The following is a 26,356-nucleotide window of genomic DNA, read 5'->3' as shown; positions in this document are numbered from 1 at the left end:
AGCCAAACTCATAGATTAGGCCTAAATTACTATTTCCCTTGAATTTATTACTGGAACCCTTGTAACGAGAATCCTGCTATAACGGACATTTCGCACCGGTCCCCTCCCTCTCGTTATAACAGGATTCCACTGTACTAGCAGCATGCCAGCATAGCACAGCAATGTGGGGCCCTATCAGGTGATCCTGTTCCCCGATGATTCATCTCTAGGAGCCACTGGTTGTGCTTCAACGGTCACAAATCTTTTCGCTGTAGTATGTGTTTTATGAACTCGCAACACAATTATGTAATATTAGTCACATTAGTGCCAAAAATTAGAGGAGTTACCAGAGAGCAACACATAAAGAAAATAAGAAGGAGAGATAAGATGCTAGATGTTTGATAGGAAAAAAGAAGCAAACCACACAGGAGCACCCGGAAACCACTCACTACACAAATCTTCATAAAACATGGAGAAAAAATAATGCAGATACACCTTAAATGAAAGAAAAAAACAAAGTCAAATTGATGAATATTCTGTATTTTTTTATGTATTCGACAAAAAAAATGCCTTACACAAAAACAAAAATGTGGTCTTGTTTTCAAAAGAAAAACGTGAAAAAAAACCTCCAGAGACTGTATATGGAACAATACAAACAACATTTAGGAAAAGCATACTGCTTACAGATGAGACTCTGAAAAGAAGACTACAGGAACACATAAAGGGGGCCATTCCAGGAAAAACAAAACCACAAGGTGATGCACAGAAAGAAGGGATAATGAGCCTGCTAAAAAAAAAATATATATGAACAGTGATAGAGCCATTTTTGTTTTTGGGTTGTTTTTTTGTTTTGTTTTTTTAAGGTTAGAAAAAGTTTGCCTTTGGGAAAAAAAAAAAAAGGAAATAACATGAAGAAATGGCTCTGTCATTGTGCAGAATTTTTTTCATGAGGTCGTCATCCGACGGCTGAGTGGTCAATGAGTTCACAGTTCAGTCTCAGAAATAGTGTCAAGCAAATGTCAGCAGTTGTGTGTGTGTGTGTGTGTGTGTGTGTGTGTGTGTGTGTGTCCTTGAGCAAGACATCATCACCGTAGCTAAAAAAAAATGAGGTGCCACACAACGGTGACCAGCTTCGGAGTGTTTGTAGTGCATCTGAGTGTTTCAGCATGGGTGTGTATTTACATCTCTATGTATTTATGTATTCATGCTTCGTAATTGCGTATGTATAATATATGTTACGCCATTGTAAACCAGATTTCCCCACGAGAATCAATGAAAAGAAAAAGGAAATCTATTTATTTCATATTTCTCATTTTCTATCTCGTTGTTACATTTGTCACTTCAGTTTCATCGTTCATGGAATGGCCTAAAGCTATATTCAACTCAAGGACGGGGGTGGTACATCTACTAAATCAAGGCGCGGCGTCGTCTTTTTCGTCAAGTAGAGAGTCCCCGTCAGTCCCTCCATCGGAGTCCTCGCAGAAGGACATGCGCGGGGAGGGGCGGAAGCCTTGGCTGGCGAAGGAGGAGAGTTTCTTGCAGGAGGCCAGGAGGAGGCCCAGGTAGGGCGGGGAGGGCTGCAGCGGGCGAGAGATGTACTCGGGGTGGAACTGGACGCCCACGTAGAATGGGTGATCTGGGGGGGGGGCAAAAGACACGGTACAACATTGATAAAGTTAAGAAATTGTGGCATTCTTCTGGCTATTGGGCAATTTTTTCGAATTTTTTGGGGGGGGCTCAACACCTTTTATATCCTTTTAAAAACACATTTCTGTGTGTATTTTACTGAAAAATATTGGTTAAAGACACAAAAAATATAAATTTTCGGTTTCAAGGACTCTCAAGCTGTGGAAATTACAAACTTCGGTGGCAATTATTTAGCTTATTTCACCTCTGAAACCAGGCGACCCTGACCTCCTTCAATCGCAAATATTTCATCTAACATTGATGGATATTTTTCTCACCAAAACCAAGACAAATGAACAGGCTTTAAGATGATACCAATATACCTATATGCCAAAAAATTGACGAGTGGCTGATTCCACTACGTCGTGACACATACTGAGTTTCGGGTTCGCGTGAAAGAGGGAGTACATTGACACAACACTAGTTACTTTGCACCGGGAAAGAGTCAAATGGGTTGGGGGTCTATTTTTCAGTAAAGAGAAGAACATCAACACAATAAGTCATTTTTAGTTTCAGCAAGTTTTACAACACTTGCAACACAATACGGTCGTATAAGTCCCGAAGATTAGAGGCGTTACAAGAGAGTAACATACATAAAAAGAGGAGCAGAGATTAGGACAATGGATATTAGATAGTAAAAAAGGAGCAAACCATACCAAAGCACCCACCAAACACCCACACACAAAAAAAAGAAGAAAAAAAGAAAAAACAAAACAAATATGTTATGTAGCAAAAGTGCACTCCTATCACAAAACTTAAATAAAAAGGAACAACATATCCTCCCCCGCCCCCCTTCCAAAAATATCCTTCAGAATGAGGTTGCTAAAGTATCAGGACGGAGGACCAACTGAGTTTTTGAGTATAAGTAAGAGTTTAACGGCACTTGCAACACAATAATGTCATGTAAGTGCCGAAGAATACATTATGCGTTACAAGAGAGTAACACACACAAAAAAGGAGGGGAGATAAGGACCATAGAAGTTTGATAGGAAAGAAGGAGCAAACCACACCAGAGCACCCACCAACCACCAACAGAATAAGGTTTCCAAAGTACCAGGGCAGAGGACTGACTAAGAGCTAATCGCAACCCCACTGCCTTCTTGTTCTTTCTCCATTTTTATTAACAGTGAAAACAGTTCATAACCAAGAGTGAGCTTAAGAACATGTCACATTTTCATTGCTTAAAAAAAAATGGAGATACGACAAGAAAACACTGAGGTCGCGTAAGATTGAGTAGCTGGCCTTATCCAAACGAATAATTACCCTTCAGAAGAAAGTTTCTAAAGTACCAGGATAGAGGACTGATTAAGCGCTCGCTAGCATCGAGAGTGGCTGGCTTCTAGTTAGTTTTATCAAGGTTTCACGGCGCTGGCATAAGTAGCACGCTTCCTACCTTCCATCTCCATGATCTCCATCCGCTCCCCGTCTTCGCTGCGACCCACAAACCTCATGCCTTTCTCCTCCAGCACGGCCACCATCTCAGGATTCACCTGAAGGAGGAGTACAAGTTTCAGCAGTTTGGTAAAAGTTTTACGGCGCTCGCAACTTCATATGGTCATACGGGCATTTGAGGGGACACAAGCTGGTTGATTTCACGTTAGTTCACAGCACTAATGGAAGAACACTAGAAAAAAAATGTTTTTCAACAACAATAGTAATAGTAATAATAATAGGACAAAAAACAAAATAATAATAATAATAATAGGCAGTTTAGTGAAAATTTCAAATTTGTCAAATATGCTTTGAAATACTTTCATTTGAAAGCTCTTGCCTTCAAGATCATAAAACAGTTTAAAAGTTACTGCGATTTTTCATGCCTAAAATCCAGCCAATTTCAGGCCACTTTTAACACAGTTTTTGTGACACAAAAAAAGCAACTTAACAACACGACTGACCATTACTCAAACATAGCTGCCACTCAGGAATTTATAAGAGGAGGAAATTCACGCGAAGGCGGACGCGCGCTCTCCGAAGGCCGGAGTAAAGCCAGTGAGATCCAGAGGCAATATAATAATATCTAGCCCATGGTTTTGGAAGGGAAACTGTCATATTTGTTAACCATAGGCAACTGAATTAAAATGTATTTGAAAAAAAAAACACCAAAAAAAAACCCCAAAGGCAGTAAGTTGACTAACAAGCATTTGAGTCAATTTGACACAGTTTGGACTTGGTGACTAAAAATCCAATGTTTGTCGCCAGCTGGTGTCTCATAAAAAGATTTCTTTCACTTTAAACTTGTACATCACTGTAGAGCAGTATTGGATCAAGGAGGCAACACCTTTGCCGCTGTACTGAGCGATTTCGGCACTCCTGTACAATTGTGGTCCCGTTTGCATTTAACTTAGTAGTGCCCCTGTAGTGTGTAGATCTAAACTGAATTAAAATTATACCCTAGGCTATCTAATCTAGATCTAGAATCTAGATACGGTATCTAAATATGTGTAAATCTAGATTATATCTAGAAATAGATTATCTAGACCTAGATTCACTTCCACAGCCACAATAGCTGTCATGTAAACAAACGGGACTGCAACTGTACAGGAGTGCACGCGCCGCGATTTCTTTATTGCACAAAACGCAAAGAGCAGCAAGCGGCTTGTTCAACTTTCTAATGAATAATGAATTTTTCAAGTTCCTTTTATTTTTGCATTCTGCATCAATTTCTCTATGCCCGATCGACACGGTGTTGCTCCACAACAATAAACAATGTGAAACTAGCACTAGGCCTAGAAGAACAGAAGTAGAAAGCTATGGGTGGACATGCGCAAGCTGCGTCTTCGTCTCTCTCCCGGTTCGGTGTTTTCCGCGTGTAAAAAGAAAGTATCGCAATTTGCGACCGAGAGCGGTCCAGCAGAGGAAGGAGGAAAGTAGCGGGAAAAGCTAGATGAAGCGGAGTTTAGAGGGAAAGTGGCAGCTATGCTCAAAACACAAAATGCATATTTTTTAAAGTGTTGTACATCAATTTGTTGGGAATTTTACTCAGAATGTACACAACTACAAAACACCTCTTTACAGAGTCATAGAAATATTTTTTCAGTACTTAGAGGTTCAGGGTGATAAAAAATCACCCGAAAGGATAACCCGAAATGGACAAAATGGGCTTATATCCTTGCTGCTAATGATCATATTTAGACAAATCATATATCATTCTCTTTGTCTTTATTCACTGTTTATAATTATTAAAGAGTTAAGCCAATTAAGTAATAATTTCCAATTTTTATGGTCATTCTTAAGATTTCAAAACATGTTTTTAGTGTTTTTCTAATCATAAAACGGATTCCGTAAAAAAAAACTCTTAATGACCGCCATAAGTCAGCTCCCTACCCTTCTTTTTCAAAGTATTGTAACATACATTATTTGTTTGAAGCTATATGTTATTCTTTCAAATGCATAAAAGAGCTTATGACGTCAAGAAAAATGTTGTAGACCCACTGGAACATTTAATAAACTGCGGAAAGATGACCAGAAAATAACAAAATCAGCTTATGATCTTCACACAAGTTGCAAGTAAAATTTTTTGGACAAATTATATTTTTATAGTCTACCTCATTTATTATTAACTCTGGAAAATATAGCTAGATGCTGAATCTAAAATCAATTAGAACTGTGCAATTCAAGTTTAATTTCAATTCCAAAGCCCAAAGGCATAAATAGTTAGATCTAGAAGATGCTGGCTTTCTGACTGCTGCTGGCCTGCTACTGCTGAACTCTAAACAGGGTATCTAGATTTAGCTATCATCTGCACTATTCAAGAGCCACACATGGTAAAATAAAAACAAAACTGTGAATTCATTTGTCAGTCCGTTGATAATTTCATAGTCGCACGTATTATTATTATCCGGAGAAACAAGTAAAGCGCGAATAATGCGATGCCAGCGCAACACGTTATCACAGTGGGCAGGGGAGAGCGGGGGCGCCGGGTCGCTGACCAGCCGATTGCGCGGTTCCACTTTTTTAATGCATTTTACGGGAAGCCCCATAGCATTGTGCGAAGTTCAACCTAAACAACTCGGGTGTCAAAAGAAACTAGAATGGACAATCTATAACTTCTGAAAGATTAATAAATATACAGCCAGTAGTTCTCATTTTATCGCGTAGTAAAAATTGCCTTGTTTTCAGAAGCAAATATTTCCAGTTCTACCGAATCGATTTTCACGCGAAGACCGCCATTTTGAAGACCTTTTTTTTTCGTTTAAAAAGATGTATAGGATGTAGTAGTGCGATTCACAAAGCAAAACAATGAGTTGTTTAGACCCACCATAACGCGAGGCTTCACGGCCGGTCACAAAAATCTATGGAGCGTATCGCGGCCGATTCGCCCTGCCGCGAGCGAGTTCACTAAACTGCCTAATAATAATAATTATTATAATAACAACAGCAAATAATAAGTCTGATGTTGAAAAAAAAAGCAAAAATGAAACACGCCATCAACACATGCCACTGTACAAATGCTCCAAGGATTACCTCGTATCTGTGACGATGCCTCTCCTCCACGCTGTCTTGGTTACGGTACAGTTTGCCTGAGGACAGACGGTCATATCGGTCAGCAACATATAAAAGAACTATTGTTACATTACATCAAGAAGAAGAAAGAGATCAAATGTAAAACCTGACTACTGTAAAATTGTTTTTTTTCCATTGGAAATACAAATAATAAATGAACTTTTAAGAGGGCCACTTTTGTGAATGTCAGCGAAATGAAACACTAAATTGTGATACTTTATGAAGTACTTTTTACAACCAAGCTTTTATTTATCAACCATGAAATAGTTTGAGGTTTGAGACGGGTGCCTGTTTATCTATGTTCAGGACAAATCCACCTAAAAGATAAGAAGGGCGTGACAAAAATTACAGCAACTGTCACACATCCGCAAAAAGCAGAAAAAAAAACCCCAGAGAATGATGATGATGCTAAAGGAGACAAAAAAATTTGTCGTTTTCACTTACGCATGATACTTTTCTCCGTCTTGAACAGCGTCTTTCTCTTGCCCAGCCTCATGGTGCCTCCCATCTGACCCGTGTTGTGCTCTGGCATCTCAATCACCTGGAAAAATTGAGTATGTGGAAAATAAAAATCTCAAGCCCAGAACTTTGCAAGTTTCAAGAAAGCTCTCACAATTGCTGTGAACTTTGCAGGTTATACCACCACTGACACAGTTCACACCCATAAGGAGGAGGTAACAAGTATTATAATACTGTCTTTTCTGGTCTTCTCCTGTGTATTATGTAACACTGCTGTAGACAGTGAATTACTTTCCACACATGCATTGAACCAGCAATTATAACCCTAATTTCCACAAGGGAATAAATAAAGTGGCACACTTTCACACTTAAATATATAAAAATAAATAGAAGTACTCTTTTGGCTTTCTCATTTTTCGCTCTTTCAATTATAGTTCTAGTTTTAGTTTTAGTAGAGGTTTTAGTTTAGTTTAGTTTTAGTAGAGGTTTTATGGCGCTTGCAACTGCATAAGGTCATATAAGTGCCAGAAGATTAGAGGTGTTACAAGAGAGTAACAAACATAAAAAAGAAGAAAGGGAGATAAGGACGATAGATCATCATCATCATTGCCTTTCTCACCCTGGGTCAAGATATAGGCCACGAACAAACACTCTCCACCTTTCCCTATCCTGGGCAAGTCGCTTGATGTCACTCCACGTCTTCCCACTTTTTCTGTACATCCATTTCTGTGACTCTCCTCCAGGTTCCACGAGGTCTTCCCCTTGATCTTTAACCCTGTGGGTTCCAATCTAACACTTTTCTTGTTATGCAGCTGCTTGACTTCCTGAGAGTGTGTCCAATCTATCGCCAACAACTTCTGCCCACCTCATCTCTGACCGGGCTCTGTCTGGTTCTTCTTAATACTTCCTCGTTGGTGATCCTGTCTGTCCATTTGATCCTCAGCAGCCTCCTTAGACACTTGTTCAAGAAAACCTGGATCCTCTTTCTGCACGTATGGGATGTGTTCCACGTCTCACATCCATACAAGACTGACTTCACATTTGAGTTGAAAATTCTAAACTTTGTTCGTAATGAGATATCCCTGGTCCTTCAAATCCTGCTCAAAGAAATAAATGCAGCCTGTGCCTTTCCAACGCGGGACTTTATTTCAGCGCCTGTACCGCCCTCTCTGTCAATAATACTCCCAAGATAGCAGAAGGATTCGACGTCTTCTAGTGCATTTCCTTGTACTGTGACCTCCTCCTTTCGCGGTGCATCTATCCTTAGGACTTTCGACTTTCCGGGGTGGATCCTCAATCCAACAGACTCTGATAGGCAGTATAAAATTGTTGTCTTTGCTTGCATCTGTTCCTAAGTGTGTGCCAGAAGCGCCAAGTCATCTGCAAAGTCCAGATCGTCCAACTGTGTCCATGGGGTCCACTGTACACCGTTTATGTGTCCTCTGGTGGTTTCCTTCATCAGCCAGTCGACTGCCAATATGAAGAGGAATGGTGATAATAAACATCCCTGTCTCACACCGGTCTTGATGTCAAAGTTGTCAGAGAGCTGGCCATCATGTACAACCCTGCAACTTGTCTCTTCGTACATGCTCTAGATGAGGTTCACCAACTTCTGTGGGATTCCGTGGTGTCTCAGTGTCTTCCGTGGTGCTGCTCGGTCTATACTGTCAAAAACCTTCTCATAGTCAAGGAAGTTGACGATCAGCTGGGAGTTCCACTCCAGGGACTGTTCCACAATAAGCCTCAGCGTGGCAATTTGGTCAGTGGTTGAGCGATTTTTTCGGAAACCAGCCTGTTCATCCCGTAGTCTTGGATCCGTTGCTGTCTTGATTCTCTCCAGAATGATTCTGTTGAAGACCTTACCTGGTATTGAGGGAAGAGTGATCCCTCTGTAGTTGCTGCAGTTGCTGAGATCCCCCTTTCTTCACGAGGTGTCCTTCTTTCCAATCCTTTGAGAACTAGCTCTCATTCCAGATCCTGGTAAACAGTGGGAGGAGGATGTCTGCCGTCATATTGGCATCAGCTTTTAGGGCTTCAGGTGGAATCTGGTCGGGACCGGCTGCTTTACCTTTGTTCAGCTTCTTAATGACATCCAGAATCTCTTGTTTTGAAGGAGCATCACAGCAGATTGGTAACTCATTTCTTGCTGGCAGGACGATAGATGTTTGATAGGAAAGGAGCAAACCACACCAGACCACCTCCCAACCACCCACTTTCAATTATACAGACACATTCAAACAACAGGGCTCACCACTGGGTGCGAAGTGTCTGGGTTCATCTCTGTGGAGTTGGCGTCCTCCCACTTGAGGACATTTCTGGAAAACTCAATGACTGCACACTGCAGGCCCAGGCACACTCCTGTTGGGGGGCAGGAAAACACAACAAATGTGAGGGAGTGCGCGCCCATATGACCTTATGCAGTCGCGAGCGCCGTTAAACTCTTACTAAACCAAAACACCGCACATGAGGGAGTGGTCACGGTGTATCTTTACTTTTTGTACAAATTTTACAGCACTTACAACACAAAAATAAATAGATCATACAGGTGACAAAAATTGGAGACGTAACTAGGAAATAACATACAAAAAAAAAGGGATAGATACGGACAATAAGATGTTTGATAGGAAAGAAGGAGCAAACCACACCAGAGAGCGCCCGCCAAACAACCACCCTCTCAGAGAGAGAATAAAGTTTCTATGTTATATCAGAACCCCGTACCGAGAAAGGGAATCTTCTTTGTGCGGGCCCAATGGCAGGCTCTGATTTTTCCTTCTGAGCCTCGGACTCCAAACCCGCCGGGAACTATGAGTCCGCTGTGGAGGGGAGAGAAAGACAATTTGTTTGTATTATTTTGTTTCAAAGTAAGCGTTTTACAGTATTTGCAAACAATTAGATTATATTAGTTTCAGTTTTAGTAGAGGTTTTACGGCGCTCACGACTGCATAAGGTCATATGAGCGCCAGAAGATTAGAGGTGTTACAAGAGAGTAACAAACATAAAAAAGAAGGAGTGGAGATAAAGGCGATAGATGTCTGATAGGAAAGAAGAAGCAGGTCACACCAGAGCACCCGCCAATCACCCACAATTAGGTTATATAAATGCCGAAGATTTGATGGGTAACAAGAGTAGCAAACACAAAAAAAGGAGAGATAAAGATTATAGATGTCAGATAGGAAAGAGCAAACAACACCAAAGCTCCCGCCAACCACCCACGATAATCTGTTTGCTCATATGTTGACACAATTAAATGGTCTTTTCCTACTCAGAAAAGGCAAAAAAGACAAAAAAAACAACAGAAGGAAAGACAGACAAAAAACAACAGAAGGAAAGACAGAAAAAGAACAGAAAGAAAGACAGACAAAAATCAAGAAAGAGAAAGACAGATAAAAACGACTGAGGGAAAGACAAGTATCAGGACCTACCTGTGGCACCCTGCAACAAAGAATACAACCACAGATAGCAACTTTTTACAAGCCATCATGACTTCATAATTCAACACAAAGTTGAAAGTGTACCAAACAATTGAAACACACTTTAATTTTGATAAATTTCCATTGGTCTAATGTACTCACATCACAGGAAAAGACAAAAATAAAAGTGAGGGGCATTCTGAGTCAAAGCATGTCTTTTTTAGTTTTAGTAGGAGTTATACGGCACTTGCAACACAATAAGGTCATATAAGTGCTGAATATTTGAGGTGTTACAAGAGAGTGACAAACACAAAAAAGGAGGGGAGATAGAGAAGATAAATATTTGATTGGAAAGAAGAAGCAAACCACACCAGAGCACCCACCAACCACCCACAAATGTAATGTCAAAAGCACCATCTTCATTTCAACAACAGCACAGAGGGAGAAAGCCCGCCATGATGAAACAACACACAACTTACTTCGCAGCGACCAGCTCCTTCCAAGCCTCGTGATATTTCTGCGGGTTTTCCTGCCGCGTTGATTCCTCTAGATCTGCTGCCTCGATACACTGGGGAAACAACACTGGCAGTTTTATTTCAAGTACAGATCTTGACCACCAATGATTATTTATATAGTTCTAGTACAGACTAAACATCAATAAAACAACCCCCCTCCCCCCCTCTCCCCACCTTTGTTCTCATTATTCTGTGAAAATAACTGAAAATTTATGAAGATGCCTTTCCAAATAAAAAGACAAGGAATGGACACAACTAAAGAGAGGTTAACACATTACACCCTAAGGGCCTGGACGGGAAGTCCATTGTTAGATCCTAAGCAAGGGGAAGGAACCCACCTCCCGTGAATACAAGCGTTTAAAAAATACTAAACAAATTCCAAAAATCCTGAAAAAATGAAAGTTAAAAAGAAAATTGAATGTAGTTTCAGAAAAATATAACTTTATGTATGCGCAAACTGTTGGAAATGTTGTAACTTTAGTTCAATCGGGGTGTCCGACCCGTCACTCTCACTCTCCGCCTCGCGGTCGGGCCCTAGATCTAAATTCTAGATATTCTCTGTCTGATCAATCTGAATCGCCCCAAACTCTTGCTACAACGTTTTCATCAAAATCTGAGCCATCTGATTTGTAATATGCTTGTTTTTGCTCAAATCTATCGTTATTTCCGTTTTCGAACTCAACTGTGTCGCTTTTCAACAAGTCGAGACACTTTCGAAGTGTCGGTAACGCGATAGCACTTCGATCAGCTCTTATACTAAAACTACTGGCCTGAAAAATTTCGTTTCGGTATCAAACAAAAGAAGAAACGTTTTGCTATAACTATGCAAATCAAAATCCCGACCCCAGAGTCTCGTCAAGGCAAGACTTTGTTTCTCAAGACGCTAGGTCGGCGCGGGCGGTTCCGGGCGAGTCAGGGTGGAGCGCGTAAGGGAATTCCTGGGCGAGTTCGGGTGTAATGTGTAAAACAGAAAACACATGCTAAAGATAACTGTTCAAATGAAAATAACCGATGTAACAGACAAAAACAAAATGGATAGACCTGCATGTGAGCCTCAACCAGATTTTCTGAAAATTTTGCGCAACCCCGCCCCCCACCCCCCCTTAACTTTAGAGCTTTTAAATTGTGGGTGTCATAAAAAGAAGGATTTCCGAGTAACGAGCGACCACCCGAACAAACACAATAAAGAAGAGACCTAACCCTAACCCAAACCCTATCGGCCTACTCCTAGGCCTAACCCAAAAAAGAACCTGCAACGGCCCTCATGTAAAAAGGCCAGCACAAGTCAAAAAAAAAAAAAAAGAAAGAAAGAAATAAGCACACTCCAAAACAAACAAGGAGCATTTATAATAATAAAAATAATATGGCCTACATTGCTATAATTAAAGAGTTTAATACAATTCAATAGAATTGAATAAAGATCTATGAATCCTCCATATATAGATCTAGATCTAGTAGAACAAGTGAATAGGAATAGATCTAGAATCTAGACCTCGAACGAGAAATCCGCATCCGATTCCGAAGAGAGGGACTCAGTTGAGTCTAGGGGTCTAGATCTAGATCTAGATATCTTTATTCTTAGAAAATAATTCACGCACCTGATAAAATGCGTTTTATCAACATTAATATTACAGCACAACTTATAATATGGTTTGACACAATAGAATTGGAATATGAATCCTCCATTGAGGTCCATAATGATCTATATAGATCTAAATCTCAATCTAGATCTAGAGTAGAACAAATGAGTCGGACTTGAAAGAATCCACATGATCTGAACAATCAGTAAACAAACGAAATTCAAAATGGCCGCTCGAGCAAGAAACTGAAAGTGGATAATTTAAGTCGTCGTACTTTTTTGTATTCGTATTTCTACTCAGGTTCCGACAATTATGTAGGAAACGCCGACGTCGGCAGTCGGCGGTGCGCGCGTCGGCGGTCGATACGAAAACGAAAGTGCCGACAAAGCCGACGGGAGAAAAAGGGGTTGCTGGCACACGGCCAGGCCTCGCACTTCGAACATTGACTAATACAGGTGGGCCTAGCGATAGCATCGGCCGGTTCGCGGGTCGGGGTCGCGATTGTCGGATTTCAGACGATTGTCGGCAAACATGCAGGTCTAAATGGAAAAGATCAGAACAAAAAAAAACAAAAACCCAGCGACTTCAGGATGATTTTCTCCCTCTGAGTATGAAAAAATATGGTACATAGAGGAGAAATCCTCAGAAAGGTTTTCCCCCTGTGTAGAAAGACAACAACGTATCATCAAAGAGGTTTTCCCCGTGTAGGAAAGAGACGTTTTCCTCGTGTAGGAAGACAACAATGTATCATCAGAAAGGTTCTCCTCGTGTAGGACAGAGAGATTTTCCCTGTGTAGAAAGACAACGTATCCTCAGAAAGGTTTTCCACGTGTAGGAAAGAGACGTTTTCCTCGTGTAGGAAGACAACAACGTATCCTCAGAAAGGTTTTCCCCGTGTAGGAGGAAGACAACATACCTTTAAGTCCAGCCTGTGATTGGCGGCCAGGGAGGCGTGCTGTAGAGCTTTGATGACCGAGGCATAAGAGTCCGACAGCTCTGTGTACTTCCCCACCAGCACAATTGACACTTCCTTCAGGAGACGGTCGTGCCTAGGGTGGACACGACAACCATTTATTAATTTTTATTTTTCATAAAACAAAACACAAGACTGGGCTTTGTAAAAAAAATTTCGATTGGAAGTATGCAAAACTTCCAACCCCTTCATGACCAAAAATAGGAGTTTCCCTCAGAATCCTTCTTAAGAAACTGGAGTTTGCGGGGGGGGATCAGTCTCTAGAACCGCAGTAGATTCAGATTACTTTACAAACCGACTGTGGCAAATAAACGTGTATTGCAATTACACACAAAACATAAGTACAGGAAAATAAATGTGTATTTCCACGTCATTTGCTGTAAGTTAAATACAATGGGCGGAAACTGATTTCAAAAAATAAAAATCAGATTTTATGCAATTTAGATCGTGGTTCTTCCATACAGCAAAAAAAATAATCAATAAACAATTTTTTTTAAAATCGGAGAGCTCTGATTTTATCGGAGTATATGTCAGGTCTCCAGGACTCACCTGTCTGCCAGCTCCCTCCAGCGCGCGATCAGATGCTTCGATCTGGACACCTGAGACGTCTGCAACTGCAGCCTTTTGATGAGGAAATCGTCCGCACCTTGACCTTGGAGCAACAGCGGCACTCGGTAGATGGAGGTCACGTCATGGACGCAGTACACCTGGGCAAGGTCAAAGGTGGTCAATGAGTTTTACAGCACTTAAACACAAACAGGTCATTAGATTATGGCCACCAAGGTTTGGCGACTTCCAAAGGTTGAGTGTCCTTGAAAACTGCATTTACATTTTTGTGCCTTTGATCAATGTTTTTCAGTCAAATCCCCACAGAAATGTGTCTTTAGACAGACAAAGGGTGTTGAGCTAAAAGAAGAAAAAAATTGATAAAAATTACCAAATAGGCAGAAAAATATTCTTTGATTTCAACATTTTGACAAGAGTCTTATTTCACCACCATGATACACATGATCAACTACAACAAGAACCGAAAGTTAAGTGAGAAAGAAAATCTGATACGTACTTGTTCTGGGTCAACGTGGCAAAACAACGATATCTTGTCCTTCACATTCTCCGCCAGTGGAGTCACACTACGACAAACAATCTGTGGGTAACAACAAAAAAGTCGACTGAACAAAACAATCCATCCAAAGCCTACGGATTACATATTACTAAACAATTCATTGTTTCAGGAAGCAACATCCATGCATTCCAGACATGTCCACTGATGCTCCGTTGCTCTCTCCAAAATGTCACTGAGGGTCTTTTTGCTGATTGTGCCAGTGTATATCCGGTTGAACGTTCTTCTGTTCTTTCCTGCAAAGAAGCCAGATTCTCCGCTTCCTTTTTGTATTCCCAAAACCATCATCCTCTCCACAGCAGTACTGGCCGCTGCCTCTTTATCTTCAATCAGGTGGCGAGAGACTAAACAATTATGCACCATCAGATATTACTCACTATCAATGCTCCTCTAGGGACATAAAGCATTGATTTTTTTTTTAAAGCCGAAGACAACTCAAACAGTCTTTTTCTCACTGCCATTTGTGAATAGCATCTAAAACTGGTGGTTCTGTGATTTTCCTTCCATCCCGGGGTAGGAGATAAAGCAGTGGCTGTAGGTGCAATGCCACAAACAAAAACCCAACTCTATCACAGAGAGATCGTAAGAAAAATGAATGGGTATGTTGGTGTCTGTTATATTATATTGAGAAGTTGTTTGAGGAGATGAAGAGAAACGCTATTAAGAGCATAGTTGTTGTGTGTTGCTGAAATACAAAAATTATGATAAAACAATAATAATAGTGATAATAATACCAATTGGAAGCCAGATTCCCCCCCCCCCCTCCCAGACCAACCAAGTCCTCTCATCCCAGAGATGGGGGTAGGGGAAGGCATGGCAGGTCCCAGAGGGTTAATGTTGTCATCAACAAGCAAGACGCAAATGGTCTCTGCACCTTCTCCGCAGTCATAGGGCTCTCCGATAAATGCATGCTTACTACATGTATGTAGCTGGGTATTCCCTACGTACAGTCACATCCAGTACAGTGCTGACAATGAGCCTCTGCTTCCCACCCCACCAATACACGTCCCAACTCCAGGTCAAAGAAAGGTTGTCCATGGAGAGAGGAGAAAAGAAAAGTGATAATAATAAGTATAATAATAATAATAAAATGTAATAAAGTAAAGCAACAACAAACAAAAAATAGAAAGCGTAAGACAGATAGTAAAGTAATGTGTCTCTTTTCAGGATCACCCCTTAACTCGTTAGCTTCCTCTTTTTCTTTTCCTATTCGAAGAGTACTAATCCCCCCCCCCCCCCACCCACGAAGAGGTGGGTCTATTTGGGGGGGATCTTTTTCTCACAAACTGACAATTCTTAAACAGATATCCACACAACAAAACTTACAACATCCGGGGAGAGACCAAGACCTCTGAGCTCTCGCACACTCGACTGTGTCGGCTTCGACTTCTGTTCACCTGTCGTTTTAGGCTGTTGGGATGCAAAAACAAAAAATGCATTAAACACAGCCCACAGAGCCAGATTAATCTGCGACCGACTCAAACATGAGTAAACCTTGTTTTACCCAGTTTAAAAAACCACATAACGATTACATTAACTCTTCATTCATTTGTGGTTGAGATGATGTATGATACAAGTTTCTAGCTTTAGTGGGATGTGTTTTATGCCTGTTTTTTCTGACATTACCTCGTGTCAGGTTAGTAAAGCAAAAGTAATTTGCCGCCGAGGGAGTTCAGAAATAATCCACCACTGGAAGGGTTAACAGCCTCGCAGAAAGTGTGTACGATGAAATGGGAAAAGACGGCCAAACTTCTCAGACATTTCTCACATTTCACTGACACGGAAACTTCAGCACGTTTTGACATACTGGTTGACAGCTGAAACCCTGAGAAAACATAATATCCCAACTGACAGAGTTGTAGAGCTGGCCTACCATAGAAAACTGCATCTCCCCTCGATGCTTAACGTCAACAGAGGATAAAAAAGTAAGTAAGTTGACAGTTGTAGCTTTAGGAAGAGTTTTACAGCACTTGCAACACAATAAGGTCATATTAGTGCCCAAGACTAGAGGTGGTACAAGAGAGCAACAAACACAAAAAAGAAGGAGGGGAGATAAAGACGACAGATGTTTGATAGGAAAGAAGGAGCAAACCACACTAGAGCACCCGCCAACCACCCACATTGACAGCTGTGAGAGCAAACTACCGGACAAAGTGCGCTCCACTCACCTGGGGAATGAGACTGACGTGAACGCAGCAAATGTTTTCTTTCTTCACACGGAACTGGAACTGTCGGAAAGCCTCGATGAAGGGCATGCCCTCAATGTCACCCACGGTGCCGCCCAGCTGGGGAACACAAAAACAAAACAAGAAAACAATTAATGCTTTACCTTTTCCTATAAAACACCCAAAACAAATGTGTCTCGGCACGGTGGAATCAGGCGCTCGTCAATTTTTGGGCACGGGGAGTTATTGGTGTCACCTGAAAGCTGATTTATTTGCCTTGCTTCCAATGAAATAAATATCCATTTATCTTGAGTAGAACCCAAGATATTTGCCACTAAAGGAAGTGAGGTCGCCTGGTTTCAGTGGTGAAATTAGCAAATGATGGTCGACAGGAAGCAAACTAGGACAACGGTGAACACCGGAAAGGAGTGCGCTGAATCAAAAGCAACCACTTAAAGAGAAAAATAAACCACATTGTCAAGGTCATAACGCAACTGCATAAGTCATTTTTTATGTTCAAGTTTTTATTTATTAGCATAGTAAAAATGCCTTTCATCTGTTTGTATCTTCAATGTAGGAGAGTTGTTTTAGGTACTAAAAATCATAAGGCTGACTTATATAAACCCTGTTCTTCCCTCAAAACGACAGAAATGACTTGGGCCATAGTGTTGCCCGCGGCAACATACCAACATACCAAACCCTGTGACTTTTTTCCCCCATCCTTTACCTCAATAATGCACACGTCGGCTCTTTCATTGCCCTCGACCGGCGTCTCTGCGACCTTTGTCACCCAATCCTGTATAGCATTGGTGATATGAGGCACAACTGTCGGTAGAGAGAAAAAACAAACGATACAAAAATGATGAAATAAGAATACTTCGTGATAATGCACAATTACACTTTGTTAAATATTAGTTAAAGTTTTTTAGCACTTGCAAAACAAATAAATCATACAAGTGCCAAAGGTTAGAGGTGTTACTAAAGAGTGACATACAACAAAGAAAAAGGGAAGGAGAGATAAGGACAAGAGATGATTGACAGGAAAGAAGTACAACCTACTAGTGGCGCCCTCCAAACATCCTCAGAAAGTCAGCACGAAAGGCCACATTTCATTTGGAGTTATAACATTCCAGACTAATAATAATAAAGACTACAACAACACTGAAAAAAAGTACAGGGAGCAGATTATAGCTTAACAAATCTTGAACTGTGTTGCCCACACCGTAATGAGGACCGATAATTTAAGAATCAGTCCCAACCTGTCTTGCAAGAACATGTCTAAAGAGAGCAGAATATTTAAGCACCAACCTTGAACGGTCTTGCCCAAATAGTCCCCCTTGCGCTCCTTGTCGATGACCTGTTGGTAGATTTTGCCCGTGGTGATGTTGTTGTCTCGGTGCAGGGTAACATCTAGGAACCGCTCGTAGTTACCAAGGTCAAGGTCTACCTCTCCGCCGTCATCCAGTACAAAGACTTCACCTACAAGATGAGTTGTCAGACGGTGAGTCAACACAGTATTATTGCAAGCTGACAAAACACCTTTTCTTCTTCAGAGCAGTTTCCAGAAAAAGAGGCTTTGTGTCTGTGTAATCATTTAAAAATAGAGCCATTCTGAAATTTGAATTCTAATTTATTCAAAAACTAATCAAATATCAATTGATTTTTTCACACAATTATGGTCACTGATCAGGCTTTCGATTTAGCAAATAAAACATTTTGGCGCCAAAATGAAAAAGGGCGTTTTGTCAGTTTATCATAGTTTATAACAGAATAGTCATGTATCCTGGCAAACAGAAAGGAAAACAAGGAAAAAGTTACAGCTAACCCCACTACTGAACCACTCACCAATCACCCATTCTACTTTTGTAAAGATTAGTAAAATTTTACAGCATATTTTACAAGAAAAAAAGAAAAGCATGTTAATTTCTATCTTACTCGACAATATCTACAGACAAATATTCAAACTGAATTTGGGGGCTCTCGTGGCCTAGAGGTTAAGGTGTTGGCCTCTCATTCAAAGGGTCCGGGTTCGAATCCGGGTAGCAACCAAAAAATTTTCTTCTCTAAATTTGTCTCCTTTCCTGCTCTCTAGCAATGTTCTGTTGTCTGCTTTCATTTCCACTTTCTGCCCCCACCCCCTCACCTCCTTTGCCCTCTCCTCTGGGCTCCTGACTCTTTCTGCAGCCTTTCTACTGCTACTCCTTGGCTCCTCCTTACTGCTGTCTTTCTGCCACACCCCTCATCTTCTGGAAGGAAAGATCTACACCTAGCCTTCTCGGACAAGGGCGAAAAATCTCGGAGGGTCCATGTGCAAGTTGCGCACGTTAAAGATCCCTTGGTGGTCTAAAATCGATAAGAGTAGGCTTCGGCCGCCACCCGTGCAAAATTCAAAATTTTCTACCCACTGAAAATATTAGGTGTGTCCCGCGCGCTCATATGACCATATGCAGTTGTGAGCACCGTAAAACACTTACCAAGAAGAAAAAAAAAAAAAAACTGAATTTAAAGAACTCACAATCACAGAAAAAACAAATTACCATAAAAAATAGATCCATGCATCATAATCACTGGCGTTATATAAAGGTATCTATATAAAAAGTAACACAACAAATAACTTATGTTCTATACAGATACGCATAGAGGACAAGCCAAAGGAAAAGTAAAGAGAGGGAACACCCTGACCTTCTAGTTCTCTTTATTATATCACATACCTAATCTACTGAAAGTTCAAAATCATTACTGGGCAAAGAGGAAGAGAGTAGGAGAGAAGTACGTACCAGGAAAAGTCAAAGTGACAGATGGTGAAACATTTGGAAAGTATCGAATACTGATTTTGCTCCACAGAAATGACACCATAATCTAGTATTGAAGGAGATATCGGGAAAATGAAGGTGCCTATTAACAAATGACTATATACTGCACGAAAAGATTGACTTTGGAGACATCCGTGACCAATTTGCTAATATAATACGGTTGAAGAAGTGAAAAAAGCCTGTTATTTCTTACATATTTTTATCAATTTCCTCTTTTGCCATATTTGTTTGCTTAGACTACACCTGTGTCCTCACACATACACATATCAAATTTTCACAACTTTCTGAACATTTTGGTAGATAATATGCCAGAAGCTTGAACACTTTTTTTATGATGAAAATGTAAAATTATGAAAAAAAACTTAGGCCTCTCTAAGGAAATCATGAGAAATTTTTCCCACTGCATTACCGTGTTCATATGGGGAGAAGGTGCCCGCATCAATATTGATGTAAGGATCGATCTTTATGCTGGTGACTCGTACGCCGTGGGACTTGAGGATGGTCCCGATGCTGCTGGCGATGATTCCTTTCCCGACCCCACTGATGACCCCGCCGGTGACCAGAACATACTTCATGACTTGGCGGCACAGCGACGGTAACAGCCCTGAGAAACAAACCGACGGTTTAGTTTTAGTAACTGTTTTACAGCACTTGCGCAACACAATAAGGTCAAATAAGTGCAAAGGATTAGAGGTGTTACAAGAGAGTAATAACGAACACAAAATAGAAGGAGGGAATATAAATATAAAAACCATAGATGTTTTGTTTTAGTAGAGGTTTTACAGCGCTCGCAACTGTACAAAAGGTCATATGAGCGCCAAAAGATTAGAGGAGTAACAAGAGAGTAACAAACATTTTAAAAAAGAAGGGAGATAAGGATGATGGATGTTTGATAGGAAAGAAGAAGCAAACCACACCAGAGCACCCGCCAACCATCCACACAAACAGACATTCAGACTCTCACTGTCTCAATTTAGCCTTTATTGAGATCATACAGTATAACACAGACAGGCCGAACACAGAAGACTCGAAATCACGCATGCATCCATCGAGCTGTGCCTGCGGTCCAGTTTTTTCTTCTTTATCTTTGTAAGATATTCTACCGAACTACAGATCCCTCGAACTACCAAGGCCAGTCCCGACAAATTCGAGCTATCCATGTTATACTCTATATTTATACACATCTAACAGCAATAAAAAAATGAATTGAAGAAAAGTGCAACAACAAAAGAAACAAATTTCAAATAACAAAATATAACAACAAATTGCAAGGCCTGCAAGGCCTATAAAAACAAAATTAAATATTAATACTAACCAAAGTGGGTTACACTCTAAACTAAACAGTCACCAGAAAGTGTTTTCCATCACTATCCGGATTCCTATATGGGACCTCTATTGAAGTAGAGGCAAACACCACCTCTCGACCACGAAAGCCCCCCTAAAACTATAATTCAGCTTCTTTCGTTAAGTCAAAAAGACAACATCATGCATTTTTATAGCATCACACACAACAAGACAGGCACTATAATAAATTATCAATTGTCCTTTAAACTTTATTCATACTCATGCACATAATTAATGAATGATGACATATACAGCAACTATTATTAGGCCTAGTGGACGGACTTCCGTAACGAGCGACCACCCAAAAAAACACAATAAAGAAGAGACCTACCCTATCCCTACCCCTACTCCAAACCTAAACCCTAACCCAAACCCTCTGTTCTACTCTGGCTCATGATAGTAACCGTTCGTTACTGAAGTCCTCCCGGCCAAGTTATTAGTCTAGTAAGCAAAACTGACAAAACCAGAAGTGAAGTGCAAATAGTTAAAAGCCTGCACTGCATAAATAAAATAAGCAAAGCACTATTCCCAGTGACACTGGGGATAGGCCTAGAAACTATTCCCAGTGTCACTGGGAATAGACCCAGAAACTATTCCCAGTGACAGGCCCAGAAACCACTGGCAATTGGGCCTAGAGCCTCGGCCTAGGGCAGAATTGTTCCCAGTGTCACTGGGAATAGGCCCATAAACTATTCCCAGTGACACTGAGAACAGACAGGCCCATTAGATCTATTGATTCCACATTGATCTACATGGGCATGATGGTGATGGGTTACTAAATACTAGATCTAGACTACATCTAGATTCTAGAGCAGCTAGATACTAGATCTAGATCTAACTAAATTAAAGTTGATTCTAGTGTGAGTGGAAGATTTTCTTAAAAGAAAAAGGAATTATCAGTCTATGCTTGCTTGTTATTCAGTCATAATTCATGTACGTGTAGATCTAGATCTACATCTCCATACGGATTTTGGAGACCATGGTACAGGACTGGAAAAAATCCTTCCCGATTCTTCTTTCTTCTAGATCTAGATCTAATTCTAGATCTATTCTACAGTCAAGTCCAAGCCCTCAGCATAGATGTAGATATAGGCACTAAAAGGGGGTAACTCAATGGCCCTAGAGAAGAGAACAAAAGTACATGTATGTACAGAACTGAAGTGAGAGGAGAGTCTACAGTGCAGTGCAAAGACTTCAGATTTTTTTTTTACTAAGTGACTATTTCTCCGAACGTTCGGAGAAATAGTGCCCAGCTTAATTTCCCCAAATGTTAGGAGAAATAGTGCCCAGCTTTATTTTCCCAAATGTTCGGAGAAATAGTGCCCAGCTTTATTTTCCCAAATGTTCGGAGAAATAGTGCCCAGCTTTATTTTCCCAAATGTTCGGAGAAATAGTGCCCAGCTTTATTTTCCCAAATGTTCGGAGAAATAGTGCCCGGCTTTATTTTCCCAAATGTTCGGAGAAATAGTGCCCGGCTTTATTTTCCTGAACGTTCGGAGAAATAGTGCCCGGCTTTATTTTCCTGAACGTTCGGAGAAATAGTGCCGGCCTTTTTTTTAATGCAAAAGAGTTCCGTCGTCACAGGGAATAGTTTCTGTACCTATCCCCAGTGTCACTGGGAATAGTCACTTCGATAAAATAATAAATGAACTATTGGCCTTAAACTTTATTCACATTAATGAATGATGACAAACAGGCCTAGGTACAGCGATTATTAATATTAGTTGTAATGTAAGCAAACTGACGAAACCAAAAGCACTAAGAGTAAGCCTGCAGTGCACTTCCATTTTATTTGAAAGTTGCATCATGTCACTTCACAGGATTTCATCTCCCCTGCCGGCACATTTATGGCCACTATTGTTGGAAATAAGACGTGGAATGACATCAAGTGACTAGCCTAGGATACGGAAAGGTGGAGAGTGAAGTTCAGTGTCAGATGCGCCTTCTCGTACTTTGGTTGTGACAGGGTTGTTGGCGTTTCTGCTTACACAGAACGAAGTGTATACAGACCCGGTAACCGGGAACAAAGTTACGAAGTATACCTGTCCCCATAGAATTATGCAAATTTAGATGGCCAAATTATGCAAAAAAAAAGCAAAATTATGCAAAAATTATGCAAGTTACCGTAACACCATTCGCGACATGTTTTACAAGAATTTTCATGATTTTCATGTTTTATGTACAGAAAAAATGAAAACAGAACCTATCAGTATCAGTAACTTGTTGTGTATTTGAAAAGAAAACAATACACATCAGTCAGAAAAAAAAATAACTAAAAAAATATAATCTCTATAACTTTCAGCTGTAGATCTAGATCTAGGTCTCTATAGAGGAACGAAAAAGGTAAACAAAACAAAAAAAGACATCTCGACCTCTGATGCTGGCACATTACTAAAACCAGGGACACCTGTCAAACATGAAACATAAGCAGACATTTAAGAACAACAACTTTTGATGGATTGAAAAATTGAACATGATGCTCAAGGAACAAAATCCCAACCCATAACCAAGATCTTCTGACAAAGGAAACAACCAACTTGTCACTTAAATGAGACTTATTACGGTGATTACTTCCCTTTTGTCACATGGCGAGGCGTTAATTAATTGGTTTGTGGAAAAAAAGGGAAAAAACGTGAAAAAACGCGGGGAATCCAAAATTATGCAAAAGTTGCAGAATTACGAGAAAAAACGCTGCCACAGCAATCGTATAATCCTACGGGGACAGGTATACAGACCCGGTAGGGGAACTTTTTTGTGATTTCGGAAAGTTTCAGCGCCCAGACCCAGTAGTGTGTTTGTGTGTGTGTGTGTGTGTGTGTGTGTGTGTGTGTGAGTGTGAGTGTGAGTGAGAGAGAGAGAGAGAGAGAGAGAGAGAGAGAGAGAGAGAGAGAGAGAGAGAGAGAGAGAGAGAGAGAAGTGCTAGCAAAATATAATGACATGCCACAGTTGGCAGGAGGGTACGAGAGAAAAGAGTGGGAAATAGGTGGGGAGAGAGAAAGACATAGAGACAAACAAAGAAAAAGAGAAGGCGGTCGATACACAGAGGAGAGAGAGAGAGAGGCAGAGAAATAGAGAGGGTCACTGCTCGATTGAAATTATGCATTGTTCTTTTCTTCAAATTGTGATTCCTCCAACTCCGAAACAGAGGAAAAACGATCGTTCATCGAAAAGACATCCGCAATCTTCTCATTTAGATCTAGATCTAGGCCAGCCTCGAAACTAGATCAATGATTTATGTCTGTCTGTCTAGATCTAGACCTAGGCCATAGATCTAGAAGACTATACCCTGAGCCAAGAGGGCGCTGAAACTTTCCGAAATCACAAAAAAGTTCCCCTACCGGATCTGTATACTTTGTGACTTTGTTCAGGTTACCGGGTCTGTATACACTCCCTACAGAACTGAGAAATTCCTCCTTCCGTCACTGGAGCTTTCATTGAGTAGTGGTTGAGTGTCCACCTCTTGTGAATCGCATTCTGAAGAAATGCCGACCTTGATGAGCGTTTGTGTAGGCTAAGGCCATTATAAAGTGCCGATAGGGGAGAGGGAAAGCTGCAAGGAGAAGCGACATATGTGCAACTATATGTGACGCCAGAGAATAGCCATCAATCTATTGACCGGAGCAACGCCAGAGAAAAGCCATTTGTTTAAAAATTATTTTTTATTCAAACCGTTGAGTTTTGTTATGAATGAACCAGAATGACTTGCTTTTCTTCCCAATTCAAAACTATATTAAGACATAGATCTAGATCTATTATCAGCAAAACATGTATTTATCATTCAACCTTTCTCTAATTACTATCAGAACATTTATTGTTAGCATGGCACTAATCTTTTTTGTTTATATTGACTTTCTAACCACCTATAGTTCCTGTTTGACATTTACTCATCGTTTTCTCCCCTGTAATAACTTACCTGGCCCATAGGAGTCTGGCCGGCGGAAGGAGGAATTGTCTAGTGAAGATATATATATAGTATAAGGAGAATTTTAACGAGGAGCGATAGGCACTCGGCTGTCAGAGTCTGGGCCAGGCCTACCCCCTCCCTTCCCTCCCCTTTTCCACCGTCACCCCAGCTAGACACCAAGTTCTTTAATTAGCATTTGACACACTTCCCCACTTTGTTACAACACAGTGTTCTGTTCTGAGAAGTGTGTTGAAGAAAAACATTTGATGATATAATGATCGGAAACTGTTGTGGGCTTACTTTGTCCAGCTTTGTATACGTATACTATCTGACTGTAGACTTGATCTGCTTGGGACAGCGTTACTGGTACAGTATCAATTAACTTTTTGTCATCATACAGGACAGTTCTTATTACATATATTTAACGGGTCCAGTGCACGTCGATATTTTGTGTGGGGGTGTAGAAAGTACGAGTAAAGTACTGAAGGCGAAGGCCAGGACCAGCAGTTTATTGCCTCTCAATTTCAGTTCGTTTTCTGGCCCTGTAGTGGGTTTTTTCCGTGTCGATCAAGTCAGTTTCTATTAAATTAATCTCAGTAACTTCATACGTTATTCATAATATTGTTTCTTGACGCTACCGCATATTTTAGCTCTTTCACAGTGTATAATATATTACAATGTACTTGGTGTGTGTGATGTGTGTGTGTGTGTGTGTGGTGTGTAAGTGGGGGAGGGGGTGGGGATGGCGAAAGTATGGGTATAAAATAAGGAGAGAGAGAGAGAGAAAATGTGTGTGTGTGTGTGTGTGTGTGTGTGTGTGTGTGTGTGTGTGTGTGTGTGTGTGTGTTGTGAAGGAAAAGAATAGTCGACGTGAATGACGGCCGGTCAGTTCTATAAACCACGAGCCGCTACTGTAGACGTCTAACTCTAGATCTAGCTAGATTCTAGATCTAGCTAGATTCTAGAATCTAGATCTAGATCTAATCTAGATTCTAGATCTAGCAGACAGCTCTTAAGTCTTAACTCTAAAACTAACAACAATACAATAACAAGTGTGTAAATAACAATGATACTGGCTCAGTGTCTGTGACATTTTCCTGTCATCATAAAGCGCGCCATTCGACCTGGCCCTTCCGTCCTGACCACAGTAGACTTTAACTTGAAGTGGATAACTCGGGCTGCAGCCCAGAAATTGATGACACCACATATTTATTAATATAAAAGACAGCCCCGTATCGTGTGTCTCGTCATGTAAAATTTCACAAACCTTCACGACTCACGTGTTTGGCCTACACTACAACAACGAGAATATTGAAAATACTTCGCGGGCATTTTGCTTCTTATTCATATCAATTAGATCAATAACCTGGAACAACGATGAAAAGAAACACAAACCTTACAATAGTTTGTCCTTAAAAAACTTTGTCTCAAAGCAAGCGAAACTAGCAAAACGTACTCATGAGCTTCACTGACTGCTGACCGTTGTCACTCACAACGCGCTCAGTTAGCGCCTTCTTTCAGCCTGCTATTGCTATTATTCATCATCATCAGTGGAGAGCATGCAGGAAACGAGGTCAGAGGTCACAGCACTAATGGTAGGCTACAAAAGACTTCTGCTGTCTTCGTATAAAACTGAGTTCGAAATAATGTTTATCCACTTTCTGTCGTTCTTCTTCTTCAACATGAATGATCGCCTCCGAAAAAACGGCCAATTACCTTGATCTTTCCCAAAAGAAACTGGAACACGGATACTCACCTCTTCAAACTAGATTAAACTAAAAATATCACAGAAAATACTGAAAATACTACACACGCGCGCACGCACACAGACACACTCACATACTCACAGTCACAGTCTCTGATCGCTCTCTCTCTCTCTCTCTCTCTCTCTCTCTCTCTCTCTCT

General features: G+C 40.7%; 1 protein-coding gene across 2 annotated transcripts; it reads right to left on the bottom strand.

Annotated features, from left to right (window-relative positions):
• Positions 1–669: 669 nt before the first annotated feature.
• On the bottom strand, positions 670–26,039 carry LOC101846971 (CTP synthase 1). Of its 2 annotated transcripts, none has more exons than XM_005101190.2 (16): positions 25,908–26,039; positions 19,613–19,807; positions 17,699–17,869; positions 17,118–17,215; positions 16,394–16,510; positions 15,552–15,635; positions 14,169–14,249; positions 13,655–13,812; positions 13,049–13,181; positions 10,517–10,605; positions 9,346–9,440; positions 8,879–8,985; positions 6,613–6,709; positions 6,130–6,185; positions 3,059–3,155; positions 670–1,615 (listed from the first exon to the last, which is right to left on the bottom strand). In XM_005101190.2, exons 1-16 carry the CDS (start codon positions 25,909–25,911, stop codon positions 1,392–1,394), a joined length of 1,806 nt encoding a protein of 601 aa, XP_005101247.1. In that variant the 5' UTR covers positions 25,912–26,039; the 3' UTR covers positions 670–1,391. The 2 variants fall into 2 exon arrangements, with proteins under 2 accessions (XP_005101247.1, XP_005101248.1); XM_005101191.3 differs by having other exon boundaries at positions 25,847–26,000.
• Between the last annotated feature and the right edge of the window lie 317 nt (positions 26,040–26,356).

Source organism: Aplysia californica, unplaced genomic scaffold, assembly GCF_000002075.1.
Source record: "Aplysia californica isolate F4 #8 unplaced genomic scaffold, AplCal3.0 scaffold00273, whole genome shotgun sequence".
NCBI lineage: Eukaryota > Metazoa > Mollusca > Gastropoda > Aplysiida > Aplysiidae > Aplysia > Aplysia californica.
The sequence above is the reverse complement of the archived record's forward strand: the minus strand, read 5'-3'. Positions and strand labels throughout refer to the sequence as shown.

What these genes read in the sequence shown, in the direction of transcription:
- LOC101846971 (XM_005101190.2), bottom strand. An exon ending in TTTGGGCAAGACCGTTCAAG is followed by an intron (nt 17,216 to 17,698) that starts GTTGGTGCTTAA and finishes CTCTACCGACAG; the next exon opens with TTGTGCCTCATATCACCAAT. An exon ending in GCCACGTTGACCCAGAACAA is followed by an intron (nt 13,813 to 14,168) that starts GTACGTATCAGA and finishes GACCTTGCCCAG; the next exon opens with GTGTACTGCGTCCATGACGT.